This window comes from Carettochelys insculpta, chromosome 1 (assembly GCF_033958435.1).
Source record: "Carettochelys insculpta isolate YL-2023 chromosome 1, ASM3395843v1, whole genome shotgun sequence".
Taxonomy (NCBI): domain Eukaryota; kingdom Metazoa; phylum Chordata; order Testudines; family Carettochelyidae; genus Carettochelys; species Carettochelys insculpta.
The window spans coordinates 38551377-38570246 of NC_134137.1; the positions used below are offsets into that span (position 1 = coordinate 38551377).

Here is an 18870-nt window from a genome sequence, read left to right on the forward strand (position 1 = left end):
GAAACAGGAGCCATCTTACCATCTTGTGCTGGGAGTAGTGGCCACTTTTTGCGTTCCCCTTTCCCTGACCTCACTCCCCTTGCCGTGCCCTTCCCCCATCTGACTGGGTCCTCAGCCCGGCCAGTGGGGGAGGGGCAGCCAAGCCTCACCCCTTCCTTCCCTTCCACTCTCCTCCCCCTCCCCCACTCTTTCTTAAAGGCCCCCACCCCCAATAGATTTCCCCCCACGCCCACTGGAGGGTCATCTGGTGACCCTTCCCTCCCTCTACCCTCCACTGTCACCCCTCCTATCCCTGAAACGGCGGCCCACTCGTCCAAGGCCGCCCACAACTCTGCCGCCATGTCGGCTGAGGGCGCGGGTGCAGGCTCTGGGGCTTCTACTGCCTCCACCGCGGCGCCCCCTGGCGACCCAGCCCCAAACCCTCCCCCCCAAAAGGGCAGGAAGGGTCAGGGGAAAAGAAAGGGCAAGAGCCCCACCCGGAAGGCCAAACCTCCCGTGGCAGGGACTCTCACCCCGGCTGCCCAAACATCTAGTGCAGCCTCCCCTTCTTCCCTCCCCCCGCTCCTGGGGGCCCCAACCTCTCGGCCCCCAGGTTGTACGCCCAGGCGGCGGCTGCCACCCTGCACCCTGCTCCTTCCGTCTCCGCTGGGACTACCATCCCCGACGGTCGCAGCCCCCTCCCCGCGCTCACCAGGAGGCGCAGAGTCCGCTGCCTCCTGGTGGCTGCCTCGCCCCACGTGCAGACCTACGTGCGGGCGTTGGCACGGGTGGTGGGGCCCGCGGCCGTGGTGGCGGCCTCCTGGATGTTCGGGAAGATCGTCTTCTTCCTGGCTTCCGAGGCCGCCGCCCAGGAGGCGGTGGAGAGGGGCCTGGCGGTTGGGGGCGTGCACGTGCCCCTGGAGCCGCTCAAAGACCTGGGCGTGCGGGTGGTTTTTTCATCTGTCCCACTCTTCCTTCCCAACTCTGCCCTTCCTTACCGCTCTGGGCCGGCCTTTGACGGTCCTGAGTCCCCTCCCCCTAGGCTGTAAAGACCCCGCCCTACGGCATGTGCTCTCCTTCCGCCGGCAGGCCTGGGTCCAACTGCTGCCGGCGGCAGCACAGGACGTGGTGGCCCAGGAGGGGACTATACTGGTGCCCTATCAAGGGGCCCAGTACCGGGTCTTTTATACCCTGGGGGAGGCCCAGTGCTTTGTGTGCCGGGCGGCGGGGCACGTCCGGAGGGATTGCCCCCTGGCCTGGCACGAAGGGGTGCCCGGGACCTCCTCCGACCTGGGGGGCATCAGCCATGAGATCGGCGGCGCCCCGACCGCAACAGGCCCTGGGACTGACCCTCCTCCTCTTGTCCCGGACGGATCCATCGCCGCTCGGGCGTCGGAGGATGCCCGGCTGCATGGTGCCGGGCAAGAAGAAGCAGGCGCTGATGCCCGAGCGGGCACAAGAGCCGGTCCTGCGGAGGAGAGGGAGGCAGGGCCGGCGGCAGGACTAGAAGAGGGGCCCACCCCAGGGCGGGTTGTCCCTCCCCCTCGCCGCCCCGCCCCCCTCTTCCCTCCCTCCCTCCTTGTCGGCTGCGTCCCCTGGCCCCTCCTCCTGTACCGCCCAGCCCGCCTCCTCAGAGGGCTGGGTGTTGGTGGGGGGGAAGCGGAAGAAAAGAAGTGCGCGTGCCCGGCACCCCACCCCGTCGGAGGACGGGGTGGAGGTGCTGTGCAAAGCACTAAAAAGAGCTGCTATCCCCGACCCACTTGCCGAACTCCCGGCTACTGACCATCTGCCGGGGGTGACAGAGGCTGCCGCGGCGGCGGCTAAGAAGGATAGCATCCCCTGTGCCCCAGAGCCAGAGCCCGAGGAGGCTGAGAAGGCCTTTTCTGCGCCCGTGCCCTCCCCCGACACCCCTCTGGCCGCCACCCAGACCGCTGCTGCGGAGCGTCCAGAGGAGGTGGGCCTCGGCCTCGCCCTTCTCTCGCAGGAGGTCAAGGCCTTAGGCCTCACCCCAGTGGCCCTGGACGTAGACGGCCTACTACTGGAGGCCCGTGGGCTGTCCATCCACTCACCACCACCCCCTTCCCCTGCCCGTCTACCAGCGACCCCTCAGCTACCACCTCCCTGTGCCTTGGGACGTCCCAGGAGGCGACCCCCCCCCCCTTAATTAGGGACGACCTCCCACGGGAGTCGGCCAGCCCCTGGGCGCCCCGAGGGAAGCAGAATTTTCCATATGCCCCCCTTTGGTCCCGGAACTAAAGACCCCGACACCCACCCCCTCGACCTGTTGGCACCTCCTGCCGAGCATGTCAGCACCTCGCCCTTACCCCCCTCCCCCCCACTATCCGAGGAAGCCCCTCCTCCCGAGACCCCTTCTGTCCATATCCCCGCCCCTGCTCCCATTTTCGTCCCACCACCTGCCACCACCCCTGTACCTTTTCCTAGCCAATGCCCCGCCCCAGAAACTGCAATCCTACCCCCTCCAGACCCTCCTCTCCCTCCACTCCCTCCTTTTCCTCCTCTCCTTCCCCCTCACGACCCTTCCCTTCCCCCGATGAGTTCCATCCCCCCCACCCCTCCTCCTCCTACCCCTCCCTTTGATCCCTGCCCACTCATACCCGCCCCCGAGGCAGTAATCCCTCGGGAGGCCCCCCTTATATCGCCCTCTCCCAGCACTTCCGGGGCTGCTGTCCCTCTGCCGCCCTCATCCCCCCCAAAACCAGACCCCAGTCCCCACCCCAATCTTTTCTCTGGCCGTGGGGCCCAAAAGAACACAAGGCTGACGGGTACTGGAGACCCCGAGGCCTCGGCACCCCATGCGCTAGTGGGAGACATGCGCCAGTTCTTGGAGGACGTTCGTGGCTCCAAGAACAAGGTTGCTCTCGCCCTCCAGCGCTGGGGGGACTTCCACACCATCTTGGAGTCCGTGAGGGCCCTTCTGAAGGAGGGCAAGGGGACCGGGAGGAGGGACGCCACAGCTTACCAACGGGCCTGCGGCTTCCGTGACGCCCTCATCACCTTTGGGGTTGGTCACGGTTTGCTGCGTGGCCCCACGGGAATCGTCGGTGCTCCCTCTGGCGAGGATCCTCCCCAGCCCTCCAAATGGCGCCGATCATCTTTGCCACTCTAAATGCCAGGGGCTGCGGGTCGGGTCTCCGTAGGTGCCGAGTGCTCTCCTTCCTTCGGGAGTGGGGGTACTCGGTCACCTTCCTACAGGAGACCTACACTACCCCAGCCGCCGAAGCTAAGTGGCGGCTGGAGTGGGGAGACGGGGTCCACTTTAGTCACCTCTCAGCCCACCGGGCCGGGGTAGCGACCCTGTTCTCCCCAGACCTGCAGCCTGAGGTGCTGGGGAGCGTCGAGGTTGTGCCTGGCCACCTGCTGTATCTCCGGGTGCGGGTGGAGGGGCTACCTCTCCACCTCGTCAATGTCTATGCCCAGACACTCGGCCCGGAGACAACACCCTTCTTCCGGCAGGCGGCAGCCTTCCTCGACACCATCAATCCTCGCGAGTGCCTGGTCCTCGGCGGGGATTTCAACTGCACCCTTGAGGAGCGGGACCGCATGGGGACTGAGCAGTGCCAGGCCACTGCGGACGTCCTCAGGGAGCTTCTCATCCATCGCTCCCTGGTGGACGTCTGGCGCAGCCACCACCCAGACGAGGACGCTGGTTTCACCTATGTCCGAGTGGTAGGCCATAAATCCGTATACTCCCGGTTGGACCGCATTTACATCTCGCGGCACCATCTCTCCCAGGCCCACGCCTCCAGCGTGCAGCTGGCCCCCTTCTCGGACCACCACCTGGTGGCCATGAAGGCTTCCCTCTCACCGGGGAAGCGGGGGTCGGCCTACTGGCATTTCAATAACAGCCTGCTGGAGGACGTGGGCTTCGTGGCGTCCTTCCGGGAGTTCTGGCTGGCCTGGCGCGAGCAACTTTCCCTTGGCATGGCGGTGGTGGGATCTGGGAAAGGTGCACGTGCGGCTCTTCTGCCGCGACTATACTCGAGGGGCCAGCTGGCGGCGGGATGCGCTGATAGGGCAGCTGGAACGGGAGGTCCTTGAGCTGGAGAGGCATTTAGCCACCAGCCCCGGAGATCCATCCCCCTGCGGCATGTACCAGGAGAAGAGGGATGAGCTCAGGGCCCTCGACGCCCTCCGGGCACAGGGGGCCTTGGTGAGGTCGCGAATCCAACTCCTCCGGGAGATGGACTGCGGCTCCCGCTTCTTCTACGCCCTGGAGAAAAAGAGGGATGCCAAAAAACACATCCTCTGCCTTCTTGCGGAGGATGGCACCCCTCTTACGGATCCGGTGGAGATGCGTGAGAGGGCTCGCGCCTTCTACGCCACCCTTTTCTCCCTGGATCCGACCGACACTGACGCCTGCAGGGCGCTCTGGGACCAACTCCCGTAGGTCATCACGGGCGACCGGGACCGGCTAGAGCTTCCTCTCACTCTGGCCAAGCTCTCCGGAAGCCCTCCGTCTCATGACCACCAATAAATCCCTGGGCATGGACGGGCTGACTGTGGAGTTTTACCGCGTGTTTTGGGACGTCCTCGGCCCAGACCTGCTCAGTGTCTGGGCCAAGGCCTTGCAAAGCGGGGTCCTCCCCCTGTCATGCAGGCATGCCGTCCTCACCCTGCTGCCCAAGAAGGGGGACCCCCGTGACCTCAGAAACTGGCGTCCCATCTCGCTCCTCAGCACGGACTACAAGATCATTGCTAAAGCCAAGCCATCTCCCGTCGCTTGGGGTCCGTGCTGCAGGGACGTGGTCCACCCCTACCAGACCTACACCGTCCCGGGCCGCACCATCCTCCTTAATCTGTCCTTGGTCCGGGATCTCCTAGAGCTTGGGTGTAGGGACGGCCTGTCATTCACCCTCCTGTCCTTGGACCAGGAGAAGGCGTTCGACAGGGTGGACCACGGGTATCTCCTGGGCACCCTGCAGGCTTTCGGCTTCGGACCCCGCTTTGTCGGGTTTCTCTGGGTGCTGTACGCTGCCTCGGAGGGCATGGTCAAGCTCAACTGGACCCTGACTGATCCGGTCAGCTTTGGACGGGGAGTGCGACAAGGCTGCCCGCTCTCAGAACAGCTCTACGCCCTGGCCATCGAGCCCTTCCTCTGTCTCCTTCGTCAAAAGTTGACGGGGTTGGTGCTTCCAGAGGCAGGGCTGTGGCTGGTCCTATCAGCGTACGCCGACGACGTGCTCCTCGTGGTTCAGGACCCGGGAGACCTGGCGCATCTGGAGGCTTGCCAAGCTACCTACTCGGCAGCCTCCTCCACCCGGGTCAACTGGGTCAAGAGCTCTGGCCTGGTGGTCGGGACTGGATGGCAGACGAGCTGCCTCCCACCCGCGCTTCAGGCCATCCGGTGGAGCGCTGGTCCGCTGTCCTATCTGGGCATCTTTCTATCCGCCACACATCCATCTCCGCCGGAAAACTGACAGGGTTTAGAGGGTAGGGTCGCTGAGCAGTTGCGGAGGTGGGCGGTGCTGCTCCACTGTCTCTCCCTACGGGGGAGAGTACTGGTGCTGAACCAACTAGTCCTGTCCATGCTCTCGCACTGCCTCAGCACCCTGGTCCCACCCCCAAAGTTCCTGGACCAGCTCCAGAGGTTAATGCTGGAGTTTTTCTGTCCAGGACTGCACTGGGTCCCTGCAGGGGTACTCTACCTTCCCCTGGAGGAGGCGGGACAGGGCCTGACTTGCATGCGCACTCAGGTCCATGTCTTCCGCCTCCAGGCCCTGCAGGGACTCCTCAACACCAACAGTGCAGATAGTCTGGCATGGAGTACGCTGGCGCACGCTTTCCTCCGCCGTTACTGAGGGCTCCGTTACGACCGGCAGCTCCTTTATTTATCCTGGAGAGACCGTCCGCGAGGCCTCTCGGAGCTGCCGGCCTTCTACCAGGACCTCCTCCTCACTTGGCGGCTGCTCGCAGCCTCCAGGTCCTTAGGGGCCACCGCGGGGGAAGACCTCCTTGCGGAGCCCCTGCTACACAACCCCCACCTTCATGTGCAGGCGGCAGAGTCTCCCGAGGTGCGCTGGAGGTTGGTCCTAGGTGGAATTGCCAGGGTCGGAGACCTCCTGGACTATGACCGGGGGGACCGGATGGAGGCCCCGACGCTCGCCCAGCGCATGGGGCTCTCCAACCTACGTTCCCCCTGTCGCGTACTCAAGGAGGTGAAGGCCGCCCTGCCGCCCACTGCTCATGTCTACCTTGGTCGGGTCCTGCGAGAGGGTGCACCCCGCCCCCCTCTCAGTCCTAGCCCTCTGGACCTCTCCGTGGGCCCCCGGCTTCACGATCCTGCCCGCCCCCCTCCCCCCCACCACCTCAGCCGGCTGCATACCTTGCAGCTGGTCCCCTTCCGAACCGCGCCTAGACATCTTCTGTACGCGCTCGTGCTTCACACGCTCCACTTCCCCACCCTCGTGTCCCGCCCTGACCACAAGTGGCGGGACCTCTTGCCGCCATTGGAGGGTGGGGAGCCCCAGTGGGCCAGCCTCTACTCCACCTTGGTTCCAAGGCCCGCCGGGGATATCAGCTGGAGAATCCTCCATGGAGCGGTGAGCACGGGCATGTACCTGGTGCGGTTCACCCCCATCCCAGACACCTGCACCTTTTGCGGCATGAGGGAAAACCTGGCACACATCTATGTCGAGTGCACCAGGCTGCAGCCCCTCTTCCGGCTCCTCCAGAACCTCCTCTTGAGGTTCTGTCTGCACTTTTCCCCGCACCTCCTCATCTTGTCACACCCTATCCGCGGCCCCACAAAGTCGCAGGACGTCTTCGTCTGCCTCCTCCTGGCCATGGCCAAAATGGCCATCTACAAAACCAGGGAGAGGAGGCTGGCAGAGGGGGCGACCTGCGACTGTGGGGCCTACTTCCGTTCCTCCCTTCGCTCACGAATCCGAGCAGAGTTCCTCTGGGTGGCGTCCACCAACTCCCTGGACACCTTCGAGGAGCGGTGGGTGCTGTCTGGGGTCTTCTGCTCGGCATACCCTTCCGGCTCCCTTATTTTAAACCTTTGACCCTCACTCCCGTCCCTGTTTTTTCCTTTGTTGTCCCCCGTATACATTTGGTGACTGGGTGTTTTTAGTGGGCCCTCCCTCACTGTGAGAGGGGCCTTTTAGCCGTGGGCAGGCTATGCCTGCCCACCTCCCCCCCAGTATCTCCAATATGAGGCCCTTCTGCTTGTTTGGGCTTCCTTTCTCCTGGCCCTGCCACAGCACTATATTATTTCATAAATATCATTGTACTGCTTTCCCTCCCATTCTGTTAGGTTATTATTTTTGCTTCTTCATCAGACCAAATTGTATTGCTGGTGTAATCTTCTACTATCAAATGTTCAGTTTTTTTATCAAGCTAAGGGAAAAGCTAGCTATCACATTTTCAGTCCAGTTCATTTCTCTTGCTTTATGTTTAAATAAGATTTCTTTGTTTAGATTATGAGTAATTCCAAGGTGCAACATTTGGAAAATGCTTTGTGTTCATGTTAAATCACTCAGCTCCAAATTACTTAGCTCCATAAAAGAGAAGCGAAGTTGATTTTAATTAAAGTATTTAAGTAACTTCTGTGACAAATTTTTTTCTTAGTTAATATTTGTATAGAGTTTTAAAAATAGTTCTTTAGAAAAGTTACATTTTATCATTTTGTAATAAACCAGCATTAACATGCTCGTATCTTACTATAAGATGATCACACTTCCTTTGATCCAGCACAGAATTTAAGTCTTGAATTTAGTGGGATTGTATACATGGTTAAATGCTTTGCTGGATTAAGGCTAAGGAACTGAACAACTACTTACAGGCTGAAGTTATCCCTATTGCAGAATGTTACTGGCATTGTTTTGAGAAAGACGTGTAGTACTGTGTAGAGCTGCCAGAGGATGACTCTCTCTTTTGTGACAACATCTGAGTTTCAAAATATGTTTTTGTTCTTCATTGAAACAAAACAAAACATTTTGAATGCTTTTATGAAAAATAATTGTCACAATTGTGTGTTTTCAAAGTAAAGAAATCTTAAGTTTTTAAGTCAAGTCTCTCTCTCTCTCTTTCATGTTTTGATCAGAAATTATCAGGGTTCTAGAGCTCAAATACTTTTTAGACAAAAAAACATTGTCACAACACCTGTCTCTGCAAAATGCTTTGGCTTTGATGAAAGGATATTTTTGATGACATTTTAATTATGTTTTAAAAATATTTTGAGGATATTTTTGCAACTTCAGTATGATTTGTCTGGTACTGTTTTTTTTTTTTTTTTTTTAAATAAGGACCCAGGATTTGGTCCTGCAGTCATATATCCATACAGACTGTATATGTTGTGATCGGTTGGATTACAGAGATCTCCTTGAGACTGTCACCTGATGGTCTGATAATACCACTAAACCTCCTATCTGCCCTTTCCTGCTGAGCTGGACACCCTGGTCTTACTCAGCAATGACACAGTGTTGGGATTTTAGGCCCCAGCACAGCAAAAGAGATACTGAGATCTGCTCAGCTCTGAGAAGGCTCAGTCAAAGAGACTTGACACAGCACCTAGGTATACAGCCCCAATGGAATCAAAACTCCAAATAAATCTGTCTCACTATGTGTAAAGTTTATACAAGTGAGCAAATAGGATGTTTGCCCGCTTTATCATTGAAAGAGAGATGCACAGCTGTGGTATTCCCCCAGGTAACAATTACTTACATTCGGTTTGTTAATAATAGGGCAACCATATCTCCCAGTTCCAAATATGGGACAGGGAGATATGGGACGGGGGAGGGGTGGCTCTTCCCGGCTACACCAAGCCCTAGGGAGCCCAGAAGGTGGTGACAGCCACTGGTGCTCCCCCACCCCCAGGCTCAGAGGCAGTGGCAGTTGCTGGCCCTGCACCCACCCCCAAGCCCTAGGGAAGCGGCAGCCACCTGCCTTCCTCTGGGGAAGTGGCGCGGATGTGGCAGCCGAGTGCTTTCCAGCCAACAGCTGCTGGCAGAAAATGTTAGCGAGTGGGGGGTGGAGGGGGGCAAATACGGGACAATTAGGCCCTTTTAAAGTATAAGTAGGGATGCCTTTTTGGTACCCTGCCAGGTATGGGATGGATGGTCACCCTAGTTAGTAAAAAGTTATTTTTATTAAGTATAAATTGTAGGGTTTAAGTGATTGCAAGTGATAACAGATCAAGGTACGTTACTAAGCAGAGTAAAACAAAACACACCTGCAAAGCCTAACACACTATGAAAAGTTGTTACAAATAATAATTTCTCACCCTAGTTCATATTTCAGATGTAGTTCTCAGGCCCAGAGCTGATCTTTTTTTGACTTGGATCTCGCAGTTTCTCTCCACCCTTGTCCTGGAGTGAGGAGCAGTCTGTGAAGCTAGTTGAAGATCATCTTTCTTTGCTTCCCATTCCTTATGTAGAAGTTTCCCAGGACAGGAAGTCGTTGTTCAATTCCCCCAAACCCTATAGAGAAGTACAAAATTTAAGATGGATTTTAGCACCAGGTTTCATGGTCACATCTTTTTAGGACCAACCATAGTTCAGGCTCATAGGAGAAACTAGACTATTTACAGATCATTGTCTTGAGTACTGGGCCATTACATTCCTTAAGTATTCTAAATGGCTTTCACTAGCCCACCTAGTTTAATAAACAGGATTATACTACCTATTTCTAATTTCAAATGCAGAAATGATACAAGCACACATATAGAATATACGCATTCAGGTGATTTCAAGTTCTTTTACATGCCCCAGTTATTCTTATTCAAAAACACATTTCTGTAAAATATGGGGGCATAGCATCACATACATGCTGTTTTTATTGTCTACCATTTTGAAATTCATGAGCTCAGCTATGATGCCCACCAGGCATCTGTGACTGTGTGGACAACTTGAAAATTAGGGTCTAAGTTAGGAACATTTGTACTGCATGAGGGAAGCTAATTTGCATGGTCCCTCTTTACACAGTACACTTTATTAGGTCATCTGAATTCAAATTGATTTTTATAATAAGACTATGCCTTGTTATTTCCTTGATATTTATATAATTTCAAAAGCCCTCAGTAATATTGCCTGCTTTTTCCTTTGAGTCAGTGGAAGGTAGTTCTGCTTGAGAGAATAGGGAATCATCAGTTCTGACAACTGAGATTCATATTTCTTCTTCTTTTTCTTCTTCTTCTTCAATTAAAGGCTCTTGAACAAAGATGTTGTTTTGAAATCTTTTTCATAATTGATTTTGTCATTTAATTAATAGCTTGTTTGCATTTTCTTTTAGATACCTGAAATGTTGTTCGGTTATTTGGATGAACAAGAAGGGACTGGTAAAGCTCATAAAGAAATGAAGAAAAAATATTCTGGTAATATTTTGGAGGATTTGATTAGAATTATGGTTTTAATATGGTTATTTTATTATTGTTTATTTATTCAGTTATTTTTGTTAATTAATTTGCTCATAGCTGTACAAGGCACACACATTGGTCTAGAGCAGTGCTCAACAACCTTTGTCACTTTGTGGCACACTTCAGAACTTTTTATAATTTCACAGCACGCCCAATGTGTATAACCCAATCCCCTTCACAGAAACTAAGCCACTCCACACTGGACAGGGAAAGATGGAAGGAAATAACGAGAGAGTCATCAGACAGCAATGGGCGCTGAGCCCACAGTTATTGATGATAATGATGAATCCCCTTCCCTCTCTTCCCCTCCTGTCCCCTCTCCTTCTCACTCCTCCCCTCCCCTCCCCCAGAGCCAGGCCTCCCCAGCTCCCCACTCTAACCCAGTTCCAATCCTCTCCTCCAGAACCAGGCAGCCCCAGCATTTCACTATATCCCAATCCCCCACCCGTCCCTCCGAGCCAATCCCCCCGGCTCTAACTTGATGCCGGCGATTCACCAGACTCATTACCCCAGGTCTGCTGATGCCACCACACACTTCTCCCTCTTAAGTGGTCGGGCACATGCACAGAGCGGCGGATTGCACTCCTGGTGCACACTAAACGCAGCTTCGTGGCACACCAAAGTGCCATGGCACACCGGTAAAGGTGCACTGGTCTAGAGTCTGCAGATAGGTCTGTTCAGGCAGACTCATGTGCCTAAGAAGGGCTCCATTCACTTCAGTGGGGCCCCATAAGGGCAAAAAATGCACCCCTGCACAATTAATTTTAGGGTTGGCATCAACTATAGCATGGGATGGTGCTGGAGAAAGAAAGAGAATGGTAACAGTAACATAAGTGGTACAAAGAGTTAATGGGTATGTGAGATGAACAGAGACATAAGTAGAGTTGGGTGTGTGTTTCTTGAAGGTGAGGATGAAGATCTTAAATTTGCAAACAAAGGGAGACAATGGAAGAACTCAAAAAACATGAGATGGTCAAAGCTGAAAACAGAAAGTCAGTTAAGCTTCTTCATTACCAGTTATACTAAAAGGGATTAAGATGGGAGATGAAGAGTTCAGAGAGAAGGAAATATGCACTATAGCTGTCACACTGGTGTTTAGTGAGGAAGGCCCAGATTTTAAATAAGTTGTACATAAAGCAATGGCTGTGGACAATCTGATTTGTGAGACTTGAAGGAGTGAGCCCGGATGATGGGAAGGGTAGTGTTTTTGTAGGCAACCCTGGAAAATTCAGGAAGAGTGCAAGGTTTGTGAAGAGTAAGAATGAATAATATGTATATTGAGGTGGTACAGTTTGTTGAACTAGTGGAACAGCCATGATTGTACATCAGAAAGGTGATTGCTGTTAGCTTTGACATAATGGACAAGGTGAGTGGAGACGTAAATTTATAAGTCACCACTGTACACATAAGAGATGAAGTCCTGTATGAAGGAGGTGATAGAGGAGTAAGAGGTAAGAGTTAGGACGCAATGAGTTGAGAGAGAAGAAAATCAAGAAGAAAAGGGGGAACAGGATTATAATATACAATTGGAAAGATTAGTTAGGACTGTCTGTAATTGTTAAAAAATACAAAATGTTTTCAGAACAGCAAATTATTGAATTATTAGGTTATATGCTAAAACTGCATGTTGTCTATTAAACATTGTAGCAAGAGTATTCTAAATCACAAAATGAATGCTCATTCTGGTTTAGAAAAAAAAAATAAAGATTATACGCAGGAACACTAGTGATAGGGAGAAAACCAAATGTTAAAAGGATCCCACTAGATTTCTTTTGTTACCTCACTTTTGAATGTAAATATACTTAAACTTTTGAAGTGATAATCAGATTATAGGGTCAAGGGGCTATTCACTCCATAATTTCAGACCAGAGGTTCCCAACTTGTTCATTATTAAGGACAGTCAATTGCCACCCCCCAAAACATTTGCGGATCCCCAGTTACCCTCCCCACACTGTTCATAAACCCTTATCAAAGCCAATTCTAGGTTGCTTTCCCTCCCTGTCAGGCCCTGGTTCCACTCCACCCCTTTTCCTAAGCCCTGCCTCTTCCTGCTCCACCACCACTGTGCTCCCTGTCCTCTCCTTAGAGTTATAGAATCATAGAATTATAGGGTTGGAAGAGACCTCAGGAGGTCATCAAGTCCAACCCCCTGCTTAAAGCAGGACCAATCCCAACTAAATCATCTCATTTAGGGCTTTGTCAAGATGGGACTTAATTTCTATGGGTGGAGATTCCACCACTTCTCTAGGTAACCTATTTCAGTGCTTCACCACCCACCTGGGCTGCGTCTACACTAGCATTCCTCTTTCAAAAGAGACATATAAATAAGGAAAATTGAAAATGCAAATGAAGTGCAGATTTAGATATCTGGCATCTCATTTGCATATTCTTCTTTCGAAAGAGCTTATTTCGAAGGAAGAAAAGCAGTGTAGACGTGGCTCTTTTGAAAGTAAACCCCATCTGCAAAAGAACCCTTCTTCCTATAAAAAAAATAGGCTGGGGCTTGGTGGAAGAGGGAATAGGAAGAATGTAAAAAAATAGGAAGAAAAGTTCTTTTGAAGATGGGGTTTACTTTGGAAAGAGCCACGTCTCCACTGCTTTTCTTCTTTTGAAAGAAGCTCTTTCAAAAGAAGAATATGCAAATGAGGTACCAGATATGTAAATCTGCACCTCATTTGCATTTTTGATTTCCCTTATTTGCATGCCTCTTTCAAAAGAGGAATGCTAGTGTAGATGTAGCCCTGGTGAAAGTTTTTCCTAATATTCAACCTACGCCTCTTCCACTGCAACTTGAGACCATTGCTTCTTGTTCTGTCATCTGTCACCACTGCAAACAGCCTCTCTCCATCCTCTTTGTAAACTCTCTTCAGGTAGTTGAAGGCTGCTATCAAATCCCCACCTCCTCTTCTCTTTTGTACACTAAATAAGCCTAAATCCCTTAGCATCTTCTCATAAGTCTAGGAGGCTGAAGCACATATCATTTTTGTTGCTCTCCACTGGATTCTCTCCAGTGCGTTCACATCCTTTTTGTAATGGGTGGCCCAGAATTGGACACAGAATTTGAGATGTGGCCTCACCAGTGTTGAATAATCACTTTCCTAGATCTGTGGGCAATGCTTCTTCCACCAAGTCCCCACCTTTTTTTCTTCCTGTGATTGCATCTGGTCCCTGCTCTGCACCACCTCTCCCAGAGCTTCCCAAATGCAGTGAATAAGCTGTTAGCATTGGTCTTGAAGAGCTGGGAGAGATGGGGGAGAGTTGGTTTGTAGGGCCACCAACACTGAAAGGCACAAGGGTTGGAGGGAGAGAGACTGAAGGTGTAGCTTAGATGCTGGTGCACCCAATAATTTTTCCCCAGGGCGCTTCAGGCTCCGAGCACCCATGTAGTCAGCACCTATGAGTGGGATGAAATTTCATTTCTTCCATGGGCATCTGTTTATGACCTAGGTTCATAATTTTAAAAGTGTGTCGCATTATTCATTATAAATTTTCCTGGGTATTGCAGGAATAATAAAACTTGTATGTATTTCTGTATAGGTGATTCTGATTTTTTGAAGTCTTTTTTGGTGATCCATGAGTCATGTAAAGCATATGGAGCAACTCCAAGTAGATATATGACTTTTCTGCGTGTATATGATGCCATCAACAGCAAGAAAAGGGCGGAGTTGTTAAAAAGGCAAAGCCATTTGCAGGTATGTAACATTTTCTACATGGGCTGGCAAAACATATCCATATTTGTGAACTGATTTTCACACTTGGTACTGTGACAGCATCTCTGCCTCTTTGTTATCATATCTTGTGTGTGTGAGATTGGCAGCATTTGCTGTGGGTAGGCTGATTAGCCTGAGCTATCACTTTCTTTGTTCGTGATCTCACACAACGTCTTCTCTGACTTGAGGGGAAGAACAATAGTGGCTCTACTACAGTGAGCCCCACTCTCCTCTCCACTCCTGTTTTTTTCCAATTGCTGAAAAGTAGATTTGCTTTTTGGAGGGGAAAATGTACTTGTCAGCACTTCAACTTATATGGTTAGTTGGTGGATAGACTAGATTTGTGTGTATATGTGGGAAAGGGTCTGGAAAGAGAAGACCTGTTCTGACACATACACCGTGAATATGAATACTGTTACTACAGCAGGAGAGTTACAGTTAAAGTAACCAGTAACAATTATTATTCCTTTTATTTTAGTTTAGCATCAAAGACAATAAAATTGTTTAATTTTAAATGAGGAAGTATATGTGCATATACACAGCAATAAAATAGTACCTACATGGATGTCTATTGAAATTATTTTCCTGTTGGCCTTATCTGGATGTACAGTATACCAGCAAAAGTTCATGATCTGCAGCTGTTAACAGTGGGTTTGGTTTTTCAAATGTGTCAATTTCTGACCAGCTGGAAAATTGACAGTTTATGCATGTTTTGTACAGGGAAGGTCACTTGTTTAGTTTGCATAGCTTTGCTGATTATGAATATTGCAATTATGATTATTTGAAATGGTTGTTTAGCCATAAATTCCTTTATTAAATCCAAAGGCCAAATGGTATTTTTTTTGCAGTTGCTGTAATTGTATCCCAACAACCTAATATTAAGCTAATACAGTACTATTATGTTATAAGCATGGTTTACAAAGAAGACAGACCTAGCATTTCACTTTGGTTTGCTTCAGCTTGATCAGTTAGGATCTAAAAAAGAACCCCAGATTCATGACTTTTGTTATAACCTTCATCTAATTTGCTAGCATTAACAAAAAGCTAGTTTGAAGTAGTTTCCCCTTCCTACTTGTCTTCCTCCAAGGCCTTCACTTGTTTTCTCCTCTGTCCCATCCTTGCTTGCATAGCAGAGCAGTGGGAAGATTTGGGTTTGTTTCTTTTGAGAAACTTTCCCTTTGTTATGTTATTGCATCTCTTTTATTATTATTTTTGTAACTGTACATACTTTGCATACTACAAGTAACAATACTTACCGTTCCAAGGGCCTTCTTTGATTTGGTGATGGGGCCTTTTCCCTACTGGCCACCAACTATGAAGTGAAAATGTTATTAACCAATTTTGGGTCCATTCATTCATTCTACAGTGAAGTTCCTTATTTAATTTAAAGACTGCTTGTAAGTGAAATTTTCTGATCATATCTTCAGTCAGCTCTTTTTGCCTGCATCTACTCTGACATAAATTTAAATTTAAGGCAGTTATCTCAATATTAAAACATCACTGTCATCACTGTAAATACCAATAGCTTGATTTAGGGAGCACTAATGTTGATATACTATTGATCTTATAATATTGTCGGAAATGCGTGGGTGTAGCATCAAGTTCAAATTTAAAATTTTGAATGAAGGCCAGTATGGAAGTACCACATCTTTAAATTGAATTTATTAGCCTCCAGAAGTGTCCCATGTGTATCCCACAAAGCTACATGGTTACCTGCCAGGTATGGCTTCTTCCTTCGCCACTGCTCTCCATCCAGGTGTGCAGGAAGAGGGTCACAGGAAACCCGCAAATTTTTGATTAAATTTGAATTGACTTCATCAGTATCCAGGTGTGCAAATATAAAGGACACACACAATGAAAAAAATACTTTGACCCATTGCATCGCACTGCATCAGTAGCCATTGCACTGCATTAGTAGCCATCTCCTGAAATCATGAGCGCTCAGTATAGTGGTCTGCCTAGTTGTCCTCAGGCTCACAAGAGAGCTCTATCGTGGACTCATCAGGAGATTCTGGATCTTTCTGCAGTTTAGGGAGACAAATCAGTGGCGAGGAGACTTAGGGTGGCCAAGAGAAATGCGGTAATCTGTGGTCACCTGTCACACGAGATGACTGCCACAGGTTACTCCCGGAACTCTATGCAATGCCTGGTGAAGGTGAAAGAACTCTGGTAGGCCTGTCATAGAGTTTGGGAAGCCAACCAGTGGTCAGGGTCTTTTCCACAGACCTGCCACTATTATGAGCAGCTGCACGTGCTTATGGAGAGAAACCTCACCATAGAGCCTGCTATTAGTTATGACACTAGGTGGAGGCCCTGCTCTGGAGTCTGGGGTGATCCAAGAGGAGCTGGGGGCCCAGGAGGTGTAGGGCTCGCACTGGCAACACAGTTCGGAGATTTTCAAGCTGTCGTTAGCTGGACTGCGCATGTGCAGGAGTATGCTGGGCCCTTTGCGTGCTTTTAGTCATGTGCGTGATCTAGCCTGAGCCAGTTCCTCTCAACTGCCCAAGGCTGCAAACGGACTTCATTTGTGCTCCAATGCACACCTGAAAGAAAAAAGAATTTGCATGTTAATAGTTTGACTTTTATCTTCTGAACATTTTTAATACTCTTTATTGTACAGTTATCATTTAAAAAAAAAAAAAGCGGGAGAGAAAGAAGTTACCTAATACGTTTAAGAGTTACTTAGAAGTTTATCTGTTGTTAACTACTGTTTACCATCAAGTACTGTTAAATACCGTTTATTGTTCTACTTAAAATAAATAAATAAATAAAAATGCCTGCTGCAGGTTTTAAAAAGTGTGAGTCATGCCGCAAAGCTATGCCAGCCTCTGATGGCCATAACAAATGCATCTGCTGCCTGGGGGAGGCTCATGTACCTCAAAAATGTCCCCAGTGCTCTAAGCTCACCCCAAAGGCTCAGAAGGATAGAGAGATGAAGCTGAAGATGATTCTCTTTGATAAGGCTCTTCAGCCTACTGCTTCTGAGCCTACACTCCTTGAGGGTTCAACAGCACCTCAGAAGCGCAAAGCAGACTCGTTGGCTTCCCCAAGCCACAAGAAGGAGAGAACATTTCCCACTCGATCCTTGCCAGGACTACCTATGAGCAGGATGAGTGAGGCTGAAAGCTGTGATCCCTCTGTGTCTAAAGGGCCGTGTCTACACTAGCCCCAAACTTCGAAATGGCCACACAGATGGCCATTTAGAAGTTTACTAATGAAGCGCTGAAATGCATATTCAGTGCCTCATTAGCATGCGGGAGGCTGCGGCACTTCGAAATTGACGCGCCTCGCAGCCGCGTGGCTCGTCCCAACGGGGCTCCTTTTCAAAAGGACCCCGCCTACTTTGAAGTCCCCTTCGTCCCATGAGCAGATGGGAATAAGAGGACTTCGAAGTAGGCGGGATCCTTTCGAAAAGGAGCCCCGTCGGGACGAGCCGCGCGGCGGCGAGGAGCCTCAATTTCGAAGTGCCGTGGCCGCCCGCATGCTAATGAAGCACTGAATATGCATTTCAGCACTTTATTAGTAACCTTCGAAATGGCCATTTGCGTGGCCATTTCGAAGTTTGGGGCTAGTGTAGACATGGCCATGGTGTGGCTGATTCTTGGTTCAGTGTGTCAGAGACCCTATGTTCTGAGCAGGTCAAAGAAGTGCTGATACATAGTAGACAAACTTCCACACAAAAGACTTATGTCTATAAATGGAAGCAGTTTACCTCTTAGTATTGCTCCAAACAACTACACCCTTTGGAGGCACCCATACCTGCAATTCTAGATGACTTACTTGACCTTAAACAAAGAGGGCGTAACCTACTGTCCTTAAAGGTCCACCTTGCAGCTATATCTGCTTTTATACATACCATAGAAGGTCAATGGTTTTCATGCATCCTATTACAAACCATTTTCTAAGAGGCTTCGCAAACTTGTACCCTCCTCGTGAGCTAATTTCACCTACATGGAGCCTTGACCTGGTGCTGGACACACTGTCTAGACCACTTTTTGAGCCACAAGCTACTATTTCACTTCCTTTACTTATTTTACAGATGAGATTTCTTTTAGCTATCACCTCAGGCGGTAGAGTCAGCAAGTTGGCTGCAGTGATGGTGATTTCCCCTTATACAATTTTCTCTAAGGATGTGGTGATACTTCGTCTACATTCTGCTTTCCTCCCCAAGGTTTCCTTGGAAATTCATATAAATGAGCTAATGATAATACCATTCTCCTATCCTAAGCCGCATGCTTCAAATAGTGAGCTAAGACTCCATTTATTGGGTGTAAGAAGGGCTCTGGCCTTTTATATAGATAGAAGAAAACCCTTCTGTAAAGTGGAGAGAGAGTTTGTATCCCTTGCCTAGAGATTGAAATGCAAAGGGTTGTTGTTACAGAGGATCTCAAATATTATCACATCTTGTATCAAGTTGTGCTACTCAATGTGGAAAGTCACATTATCAGCTCCGCCAAAAGCACATTCTACCAGCGCAATGGTGGCTTCGACAGCCTTTTTCAGAGGAATTTCCTTGAAGGGCATTTGCTCAGCAGCTGGTGGTCCTACAACACATTTTCTAAACACTACGTGATACATCACCAGATGGATGAGGACACTCACCTTCCAGCAGCACTGCTTTTCATGGCAAACAGCACATAACTCCAGTACCCTCCTCTATGTCTTGGTGTCACTGTTGTGTAATCACCTGATGTCAAGCTCCCGCAGGTACCACTTGAAGAAAGAGAAGTTACTTACATGGGTAATAATGATGGCTCTTTGAGATATGTCCCCATGGGTGCTTTACTACCCACCCATTACTCCCCG

At 50.1% G+C, this 18870-nt stretch overlaps 1 protein-coding gene across 1 annotated transcript in view; it reads left to right on the forward strand.

Annotated features, from left to right (window-relative positions):
* Window positions 1-18870, forward strand: part of DYNC2H1 (dynein cytoplasmic 2 heavy chain 1) — a 346899-nt gene that overhangs the window by 111920 nt on the left and 216109 nt on the right. Inside the window, exons 53-54 of the mRNA XM_074984721.1 lie at window positions 10231-10312; window positions 13892-14046. Of these exons, the coding sequence (XP_074840822.1) occupies window positions 10231-10312; window positions 13892-14046 (237 nt within the window). The remainder of the gene's footprint in view (window positions 1-10230; window positions 10313-13891; window positions 14047-18870) is intronic.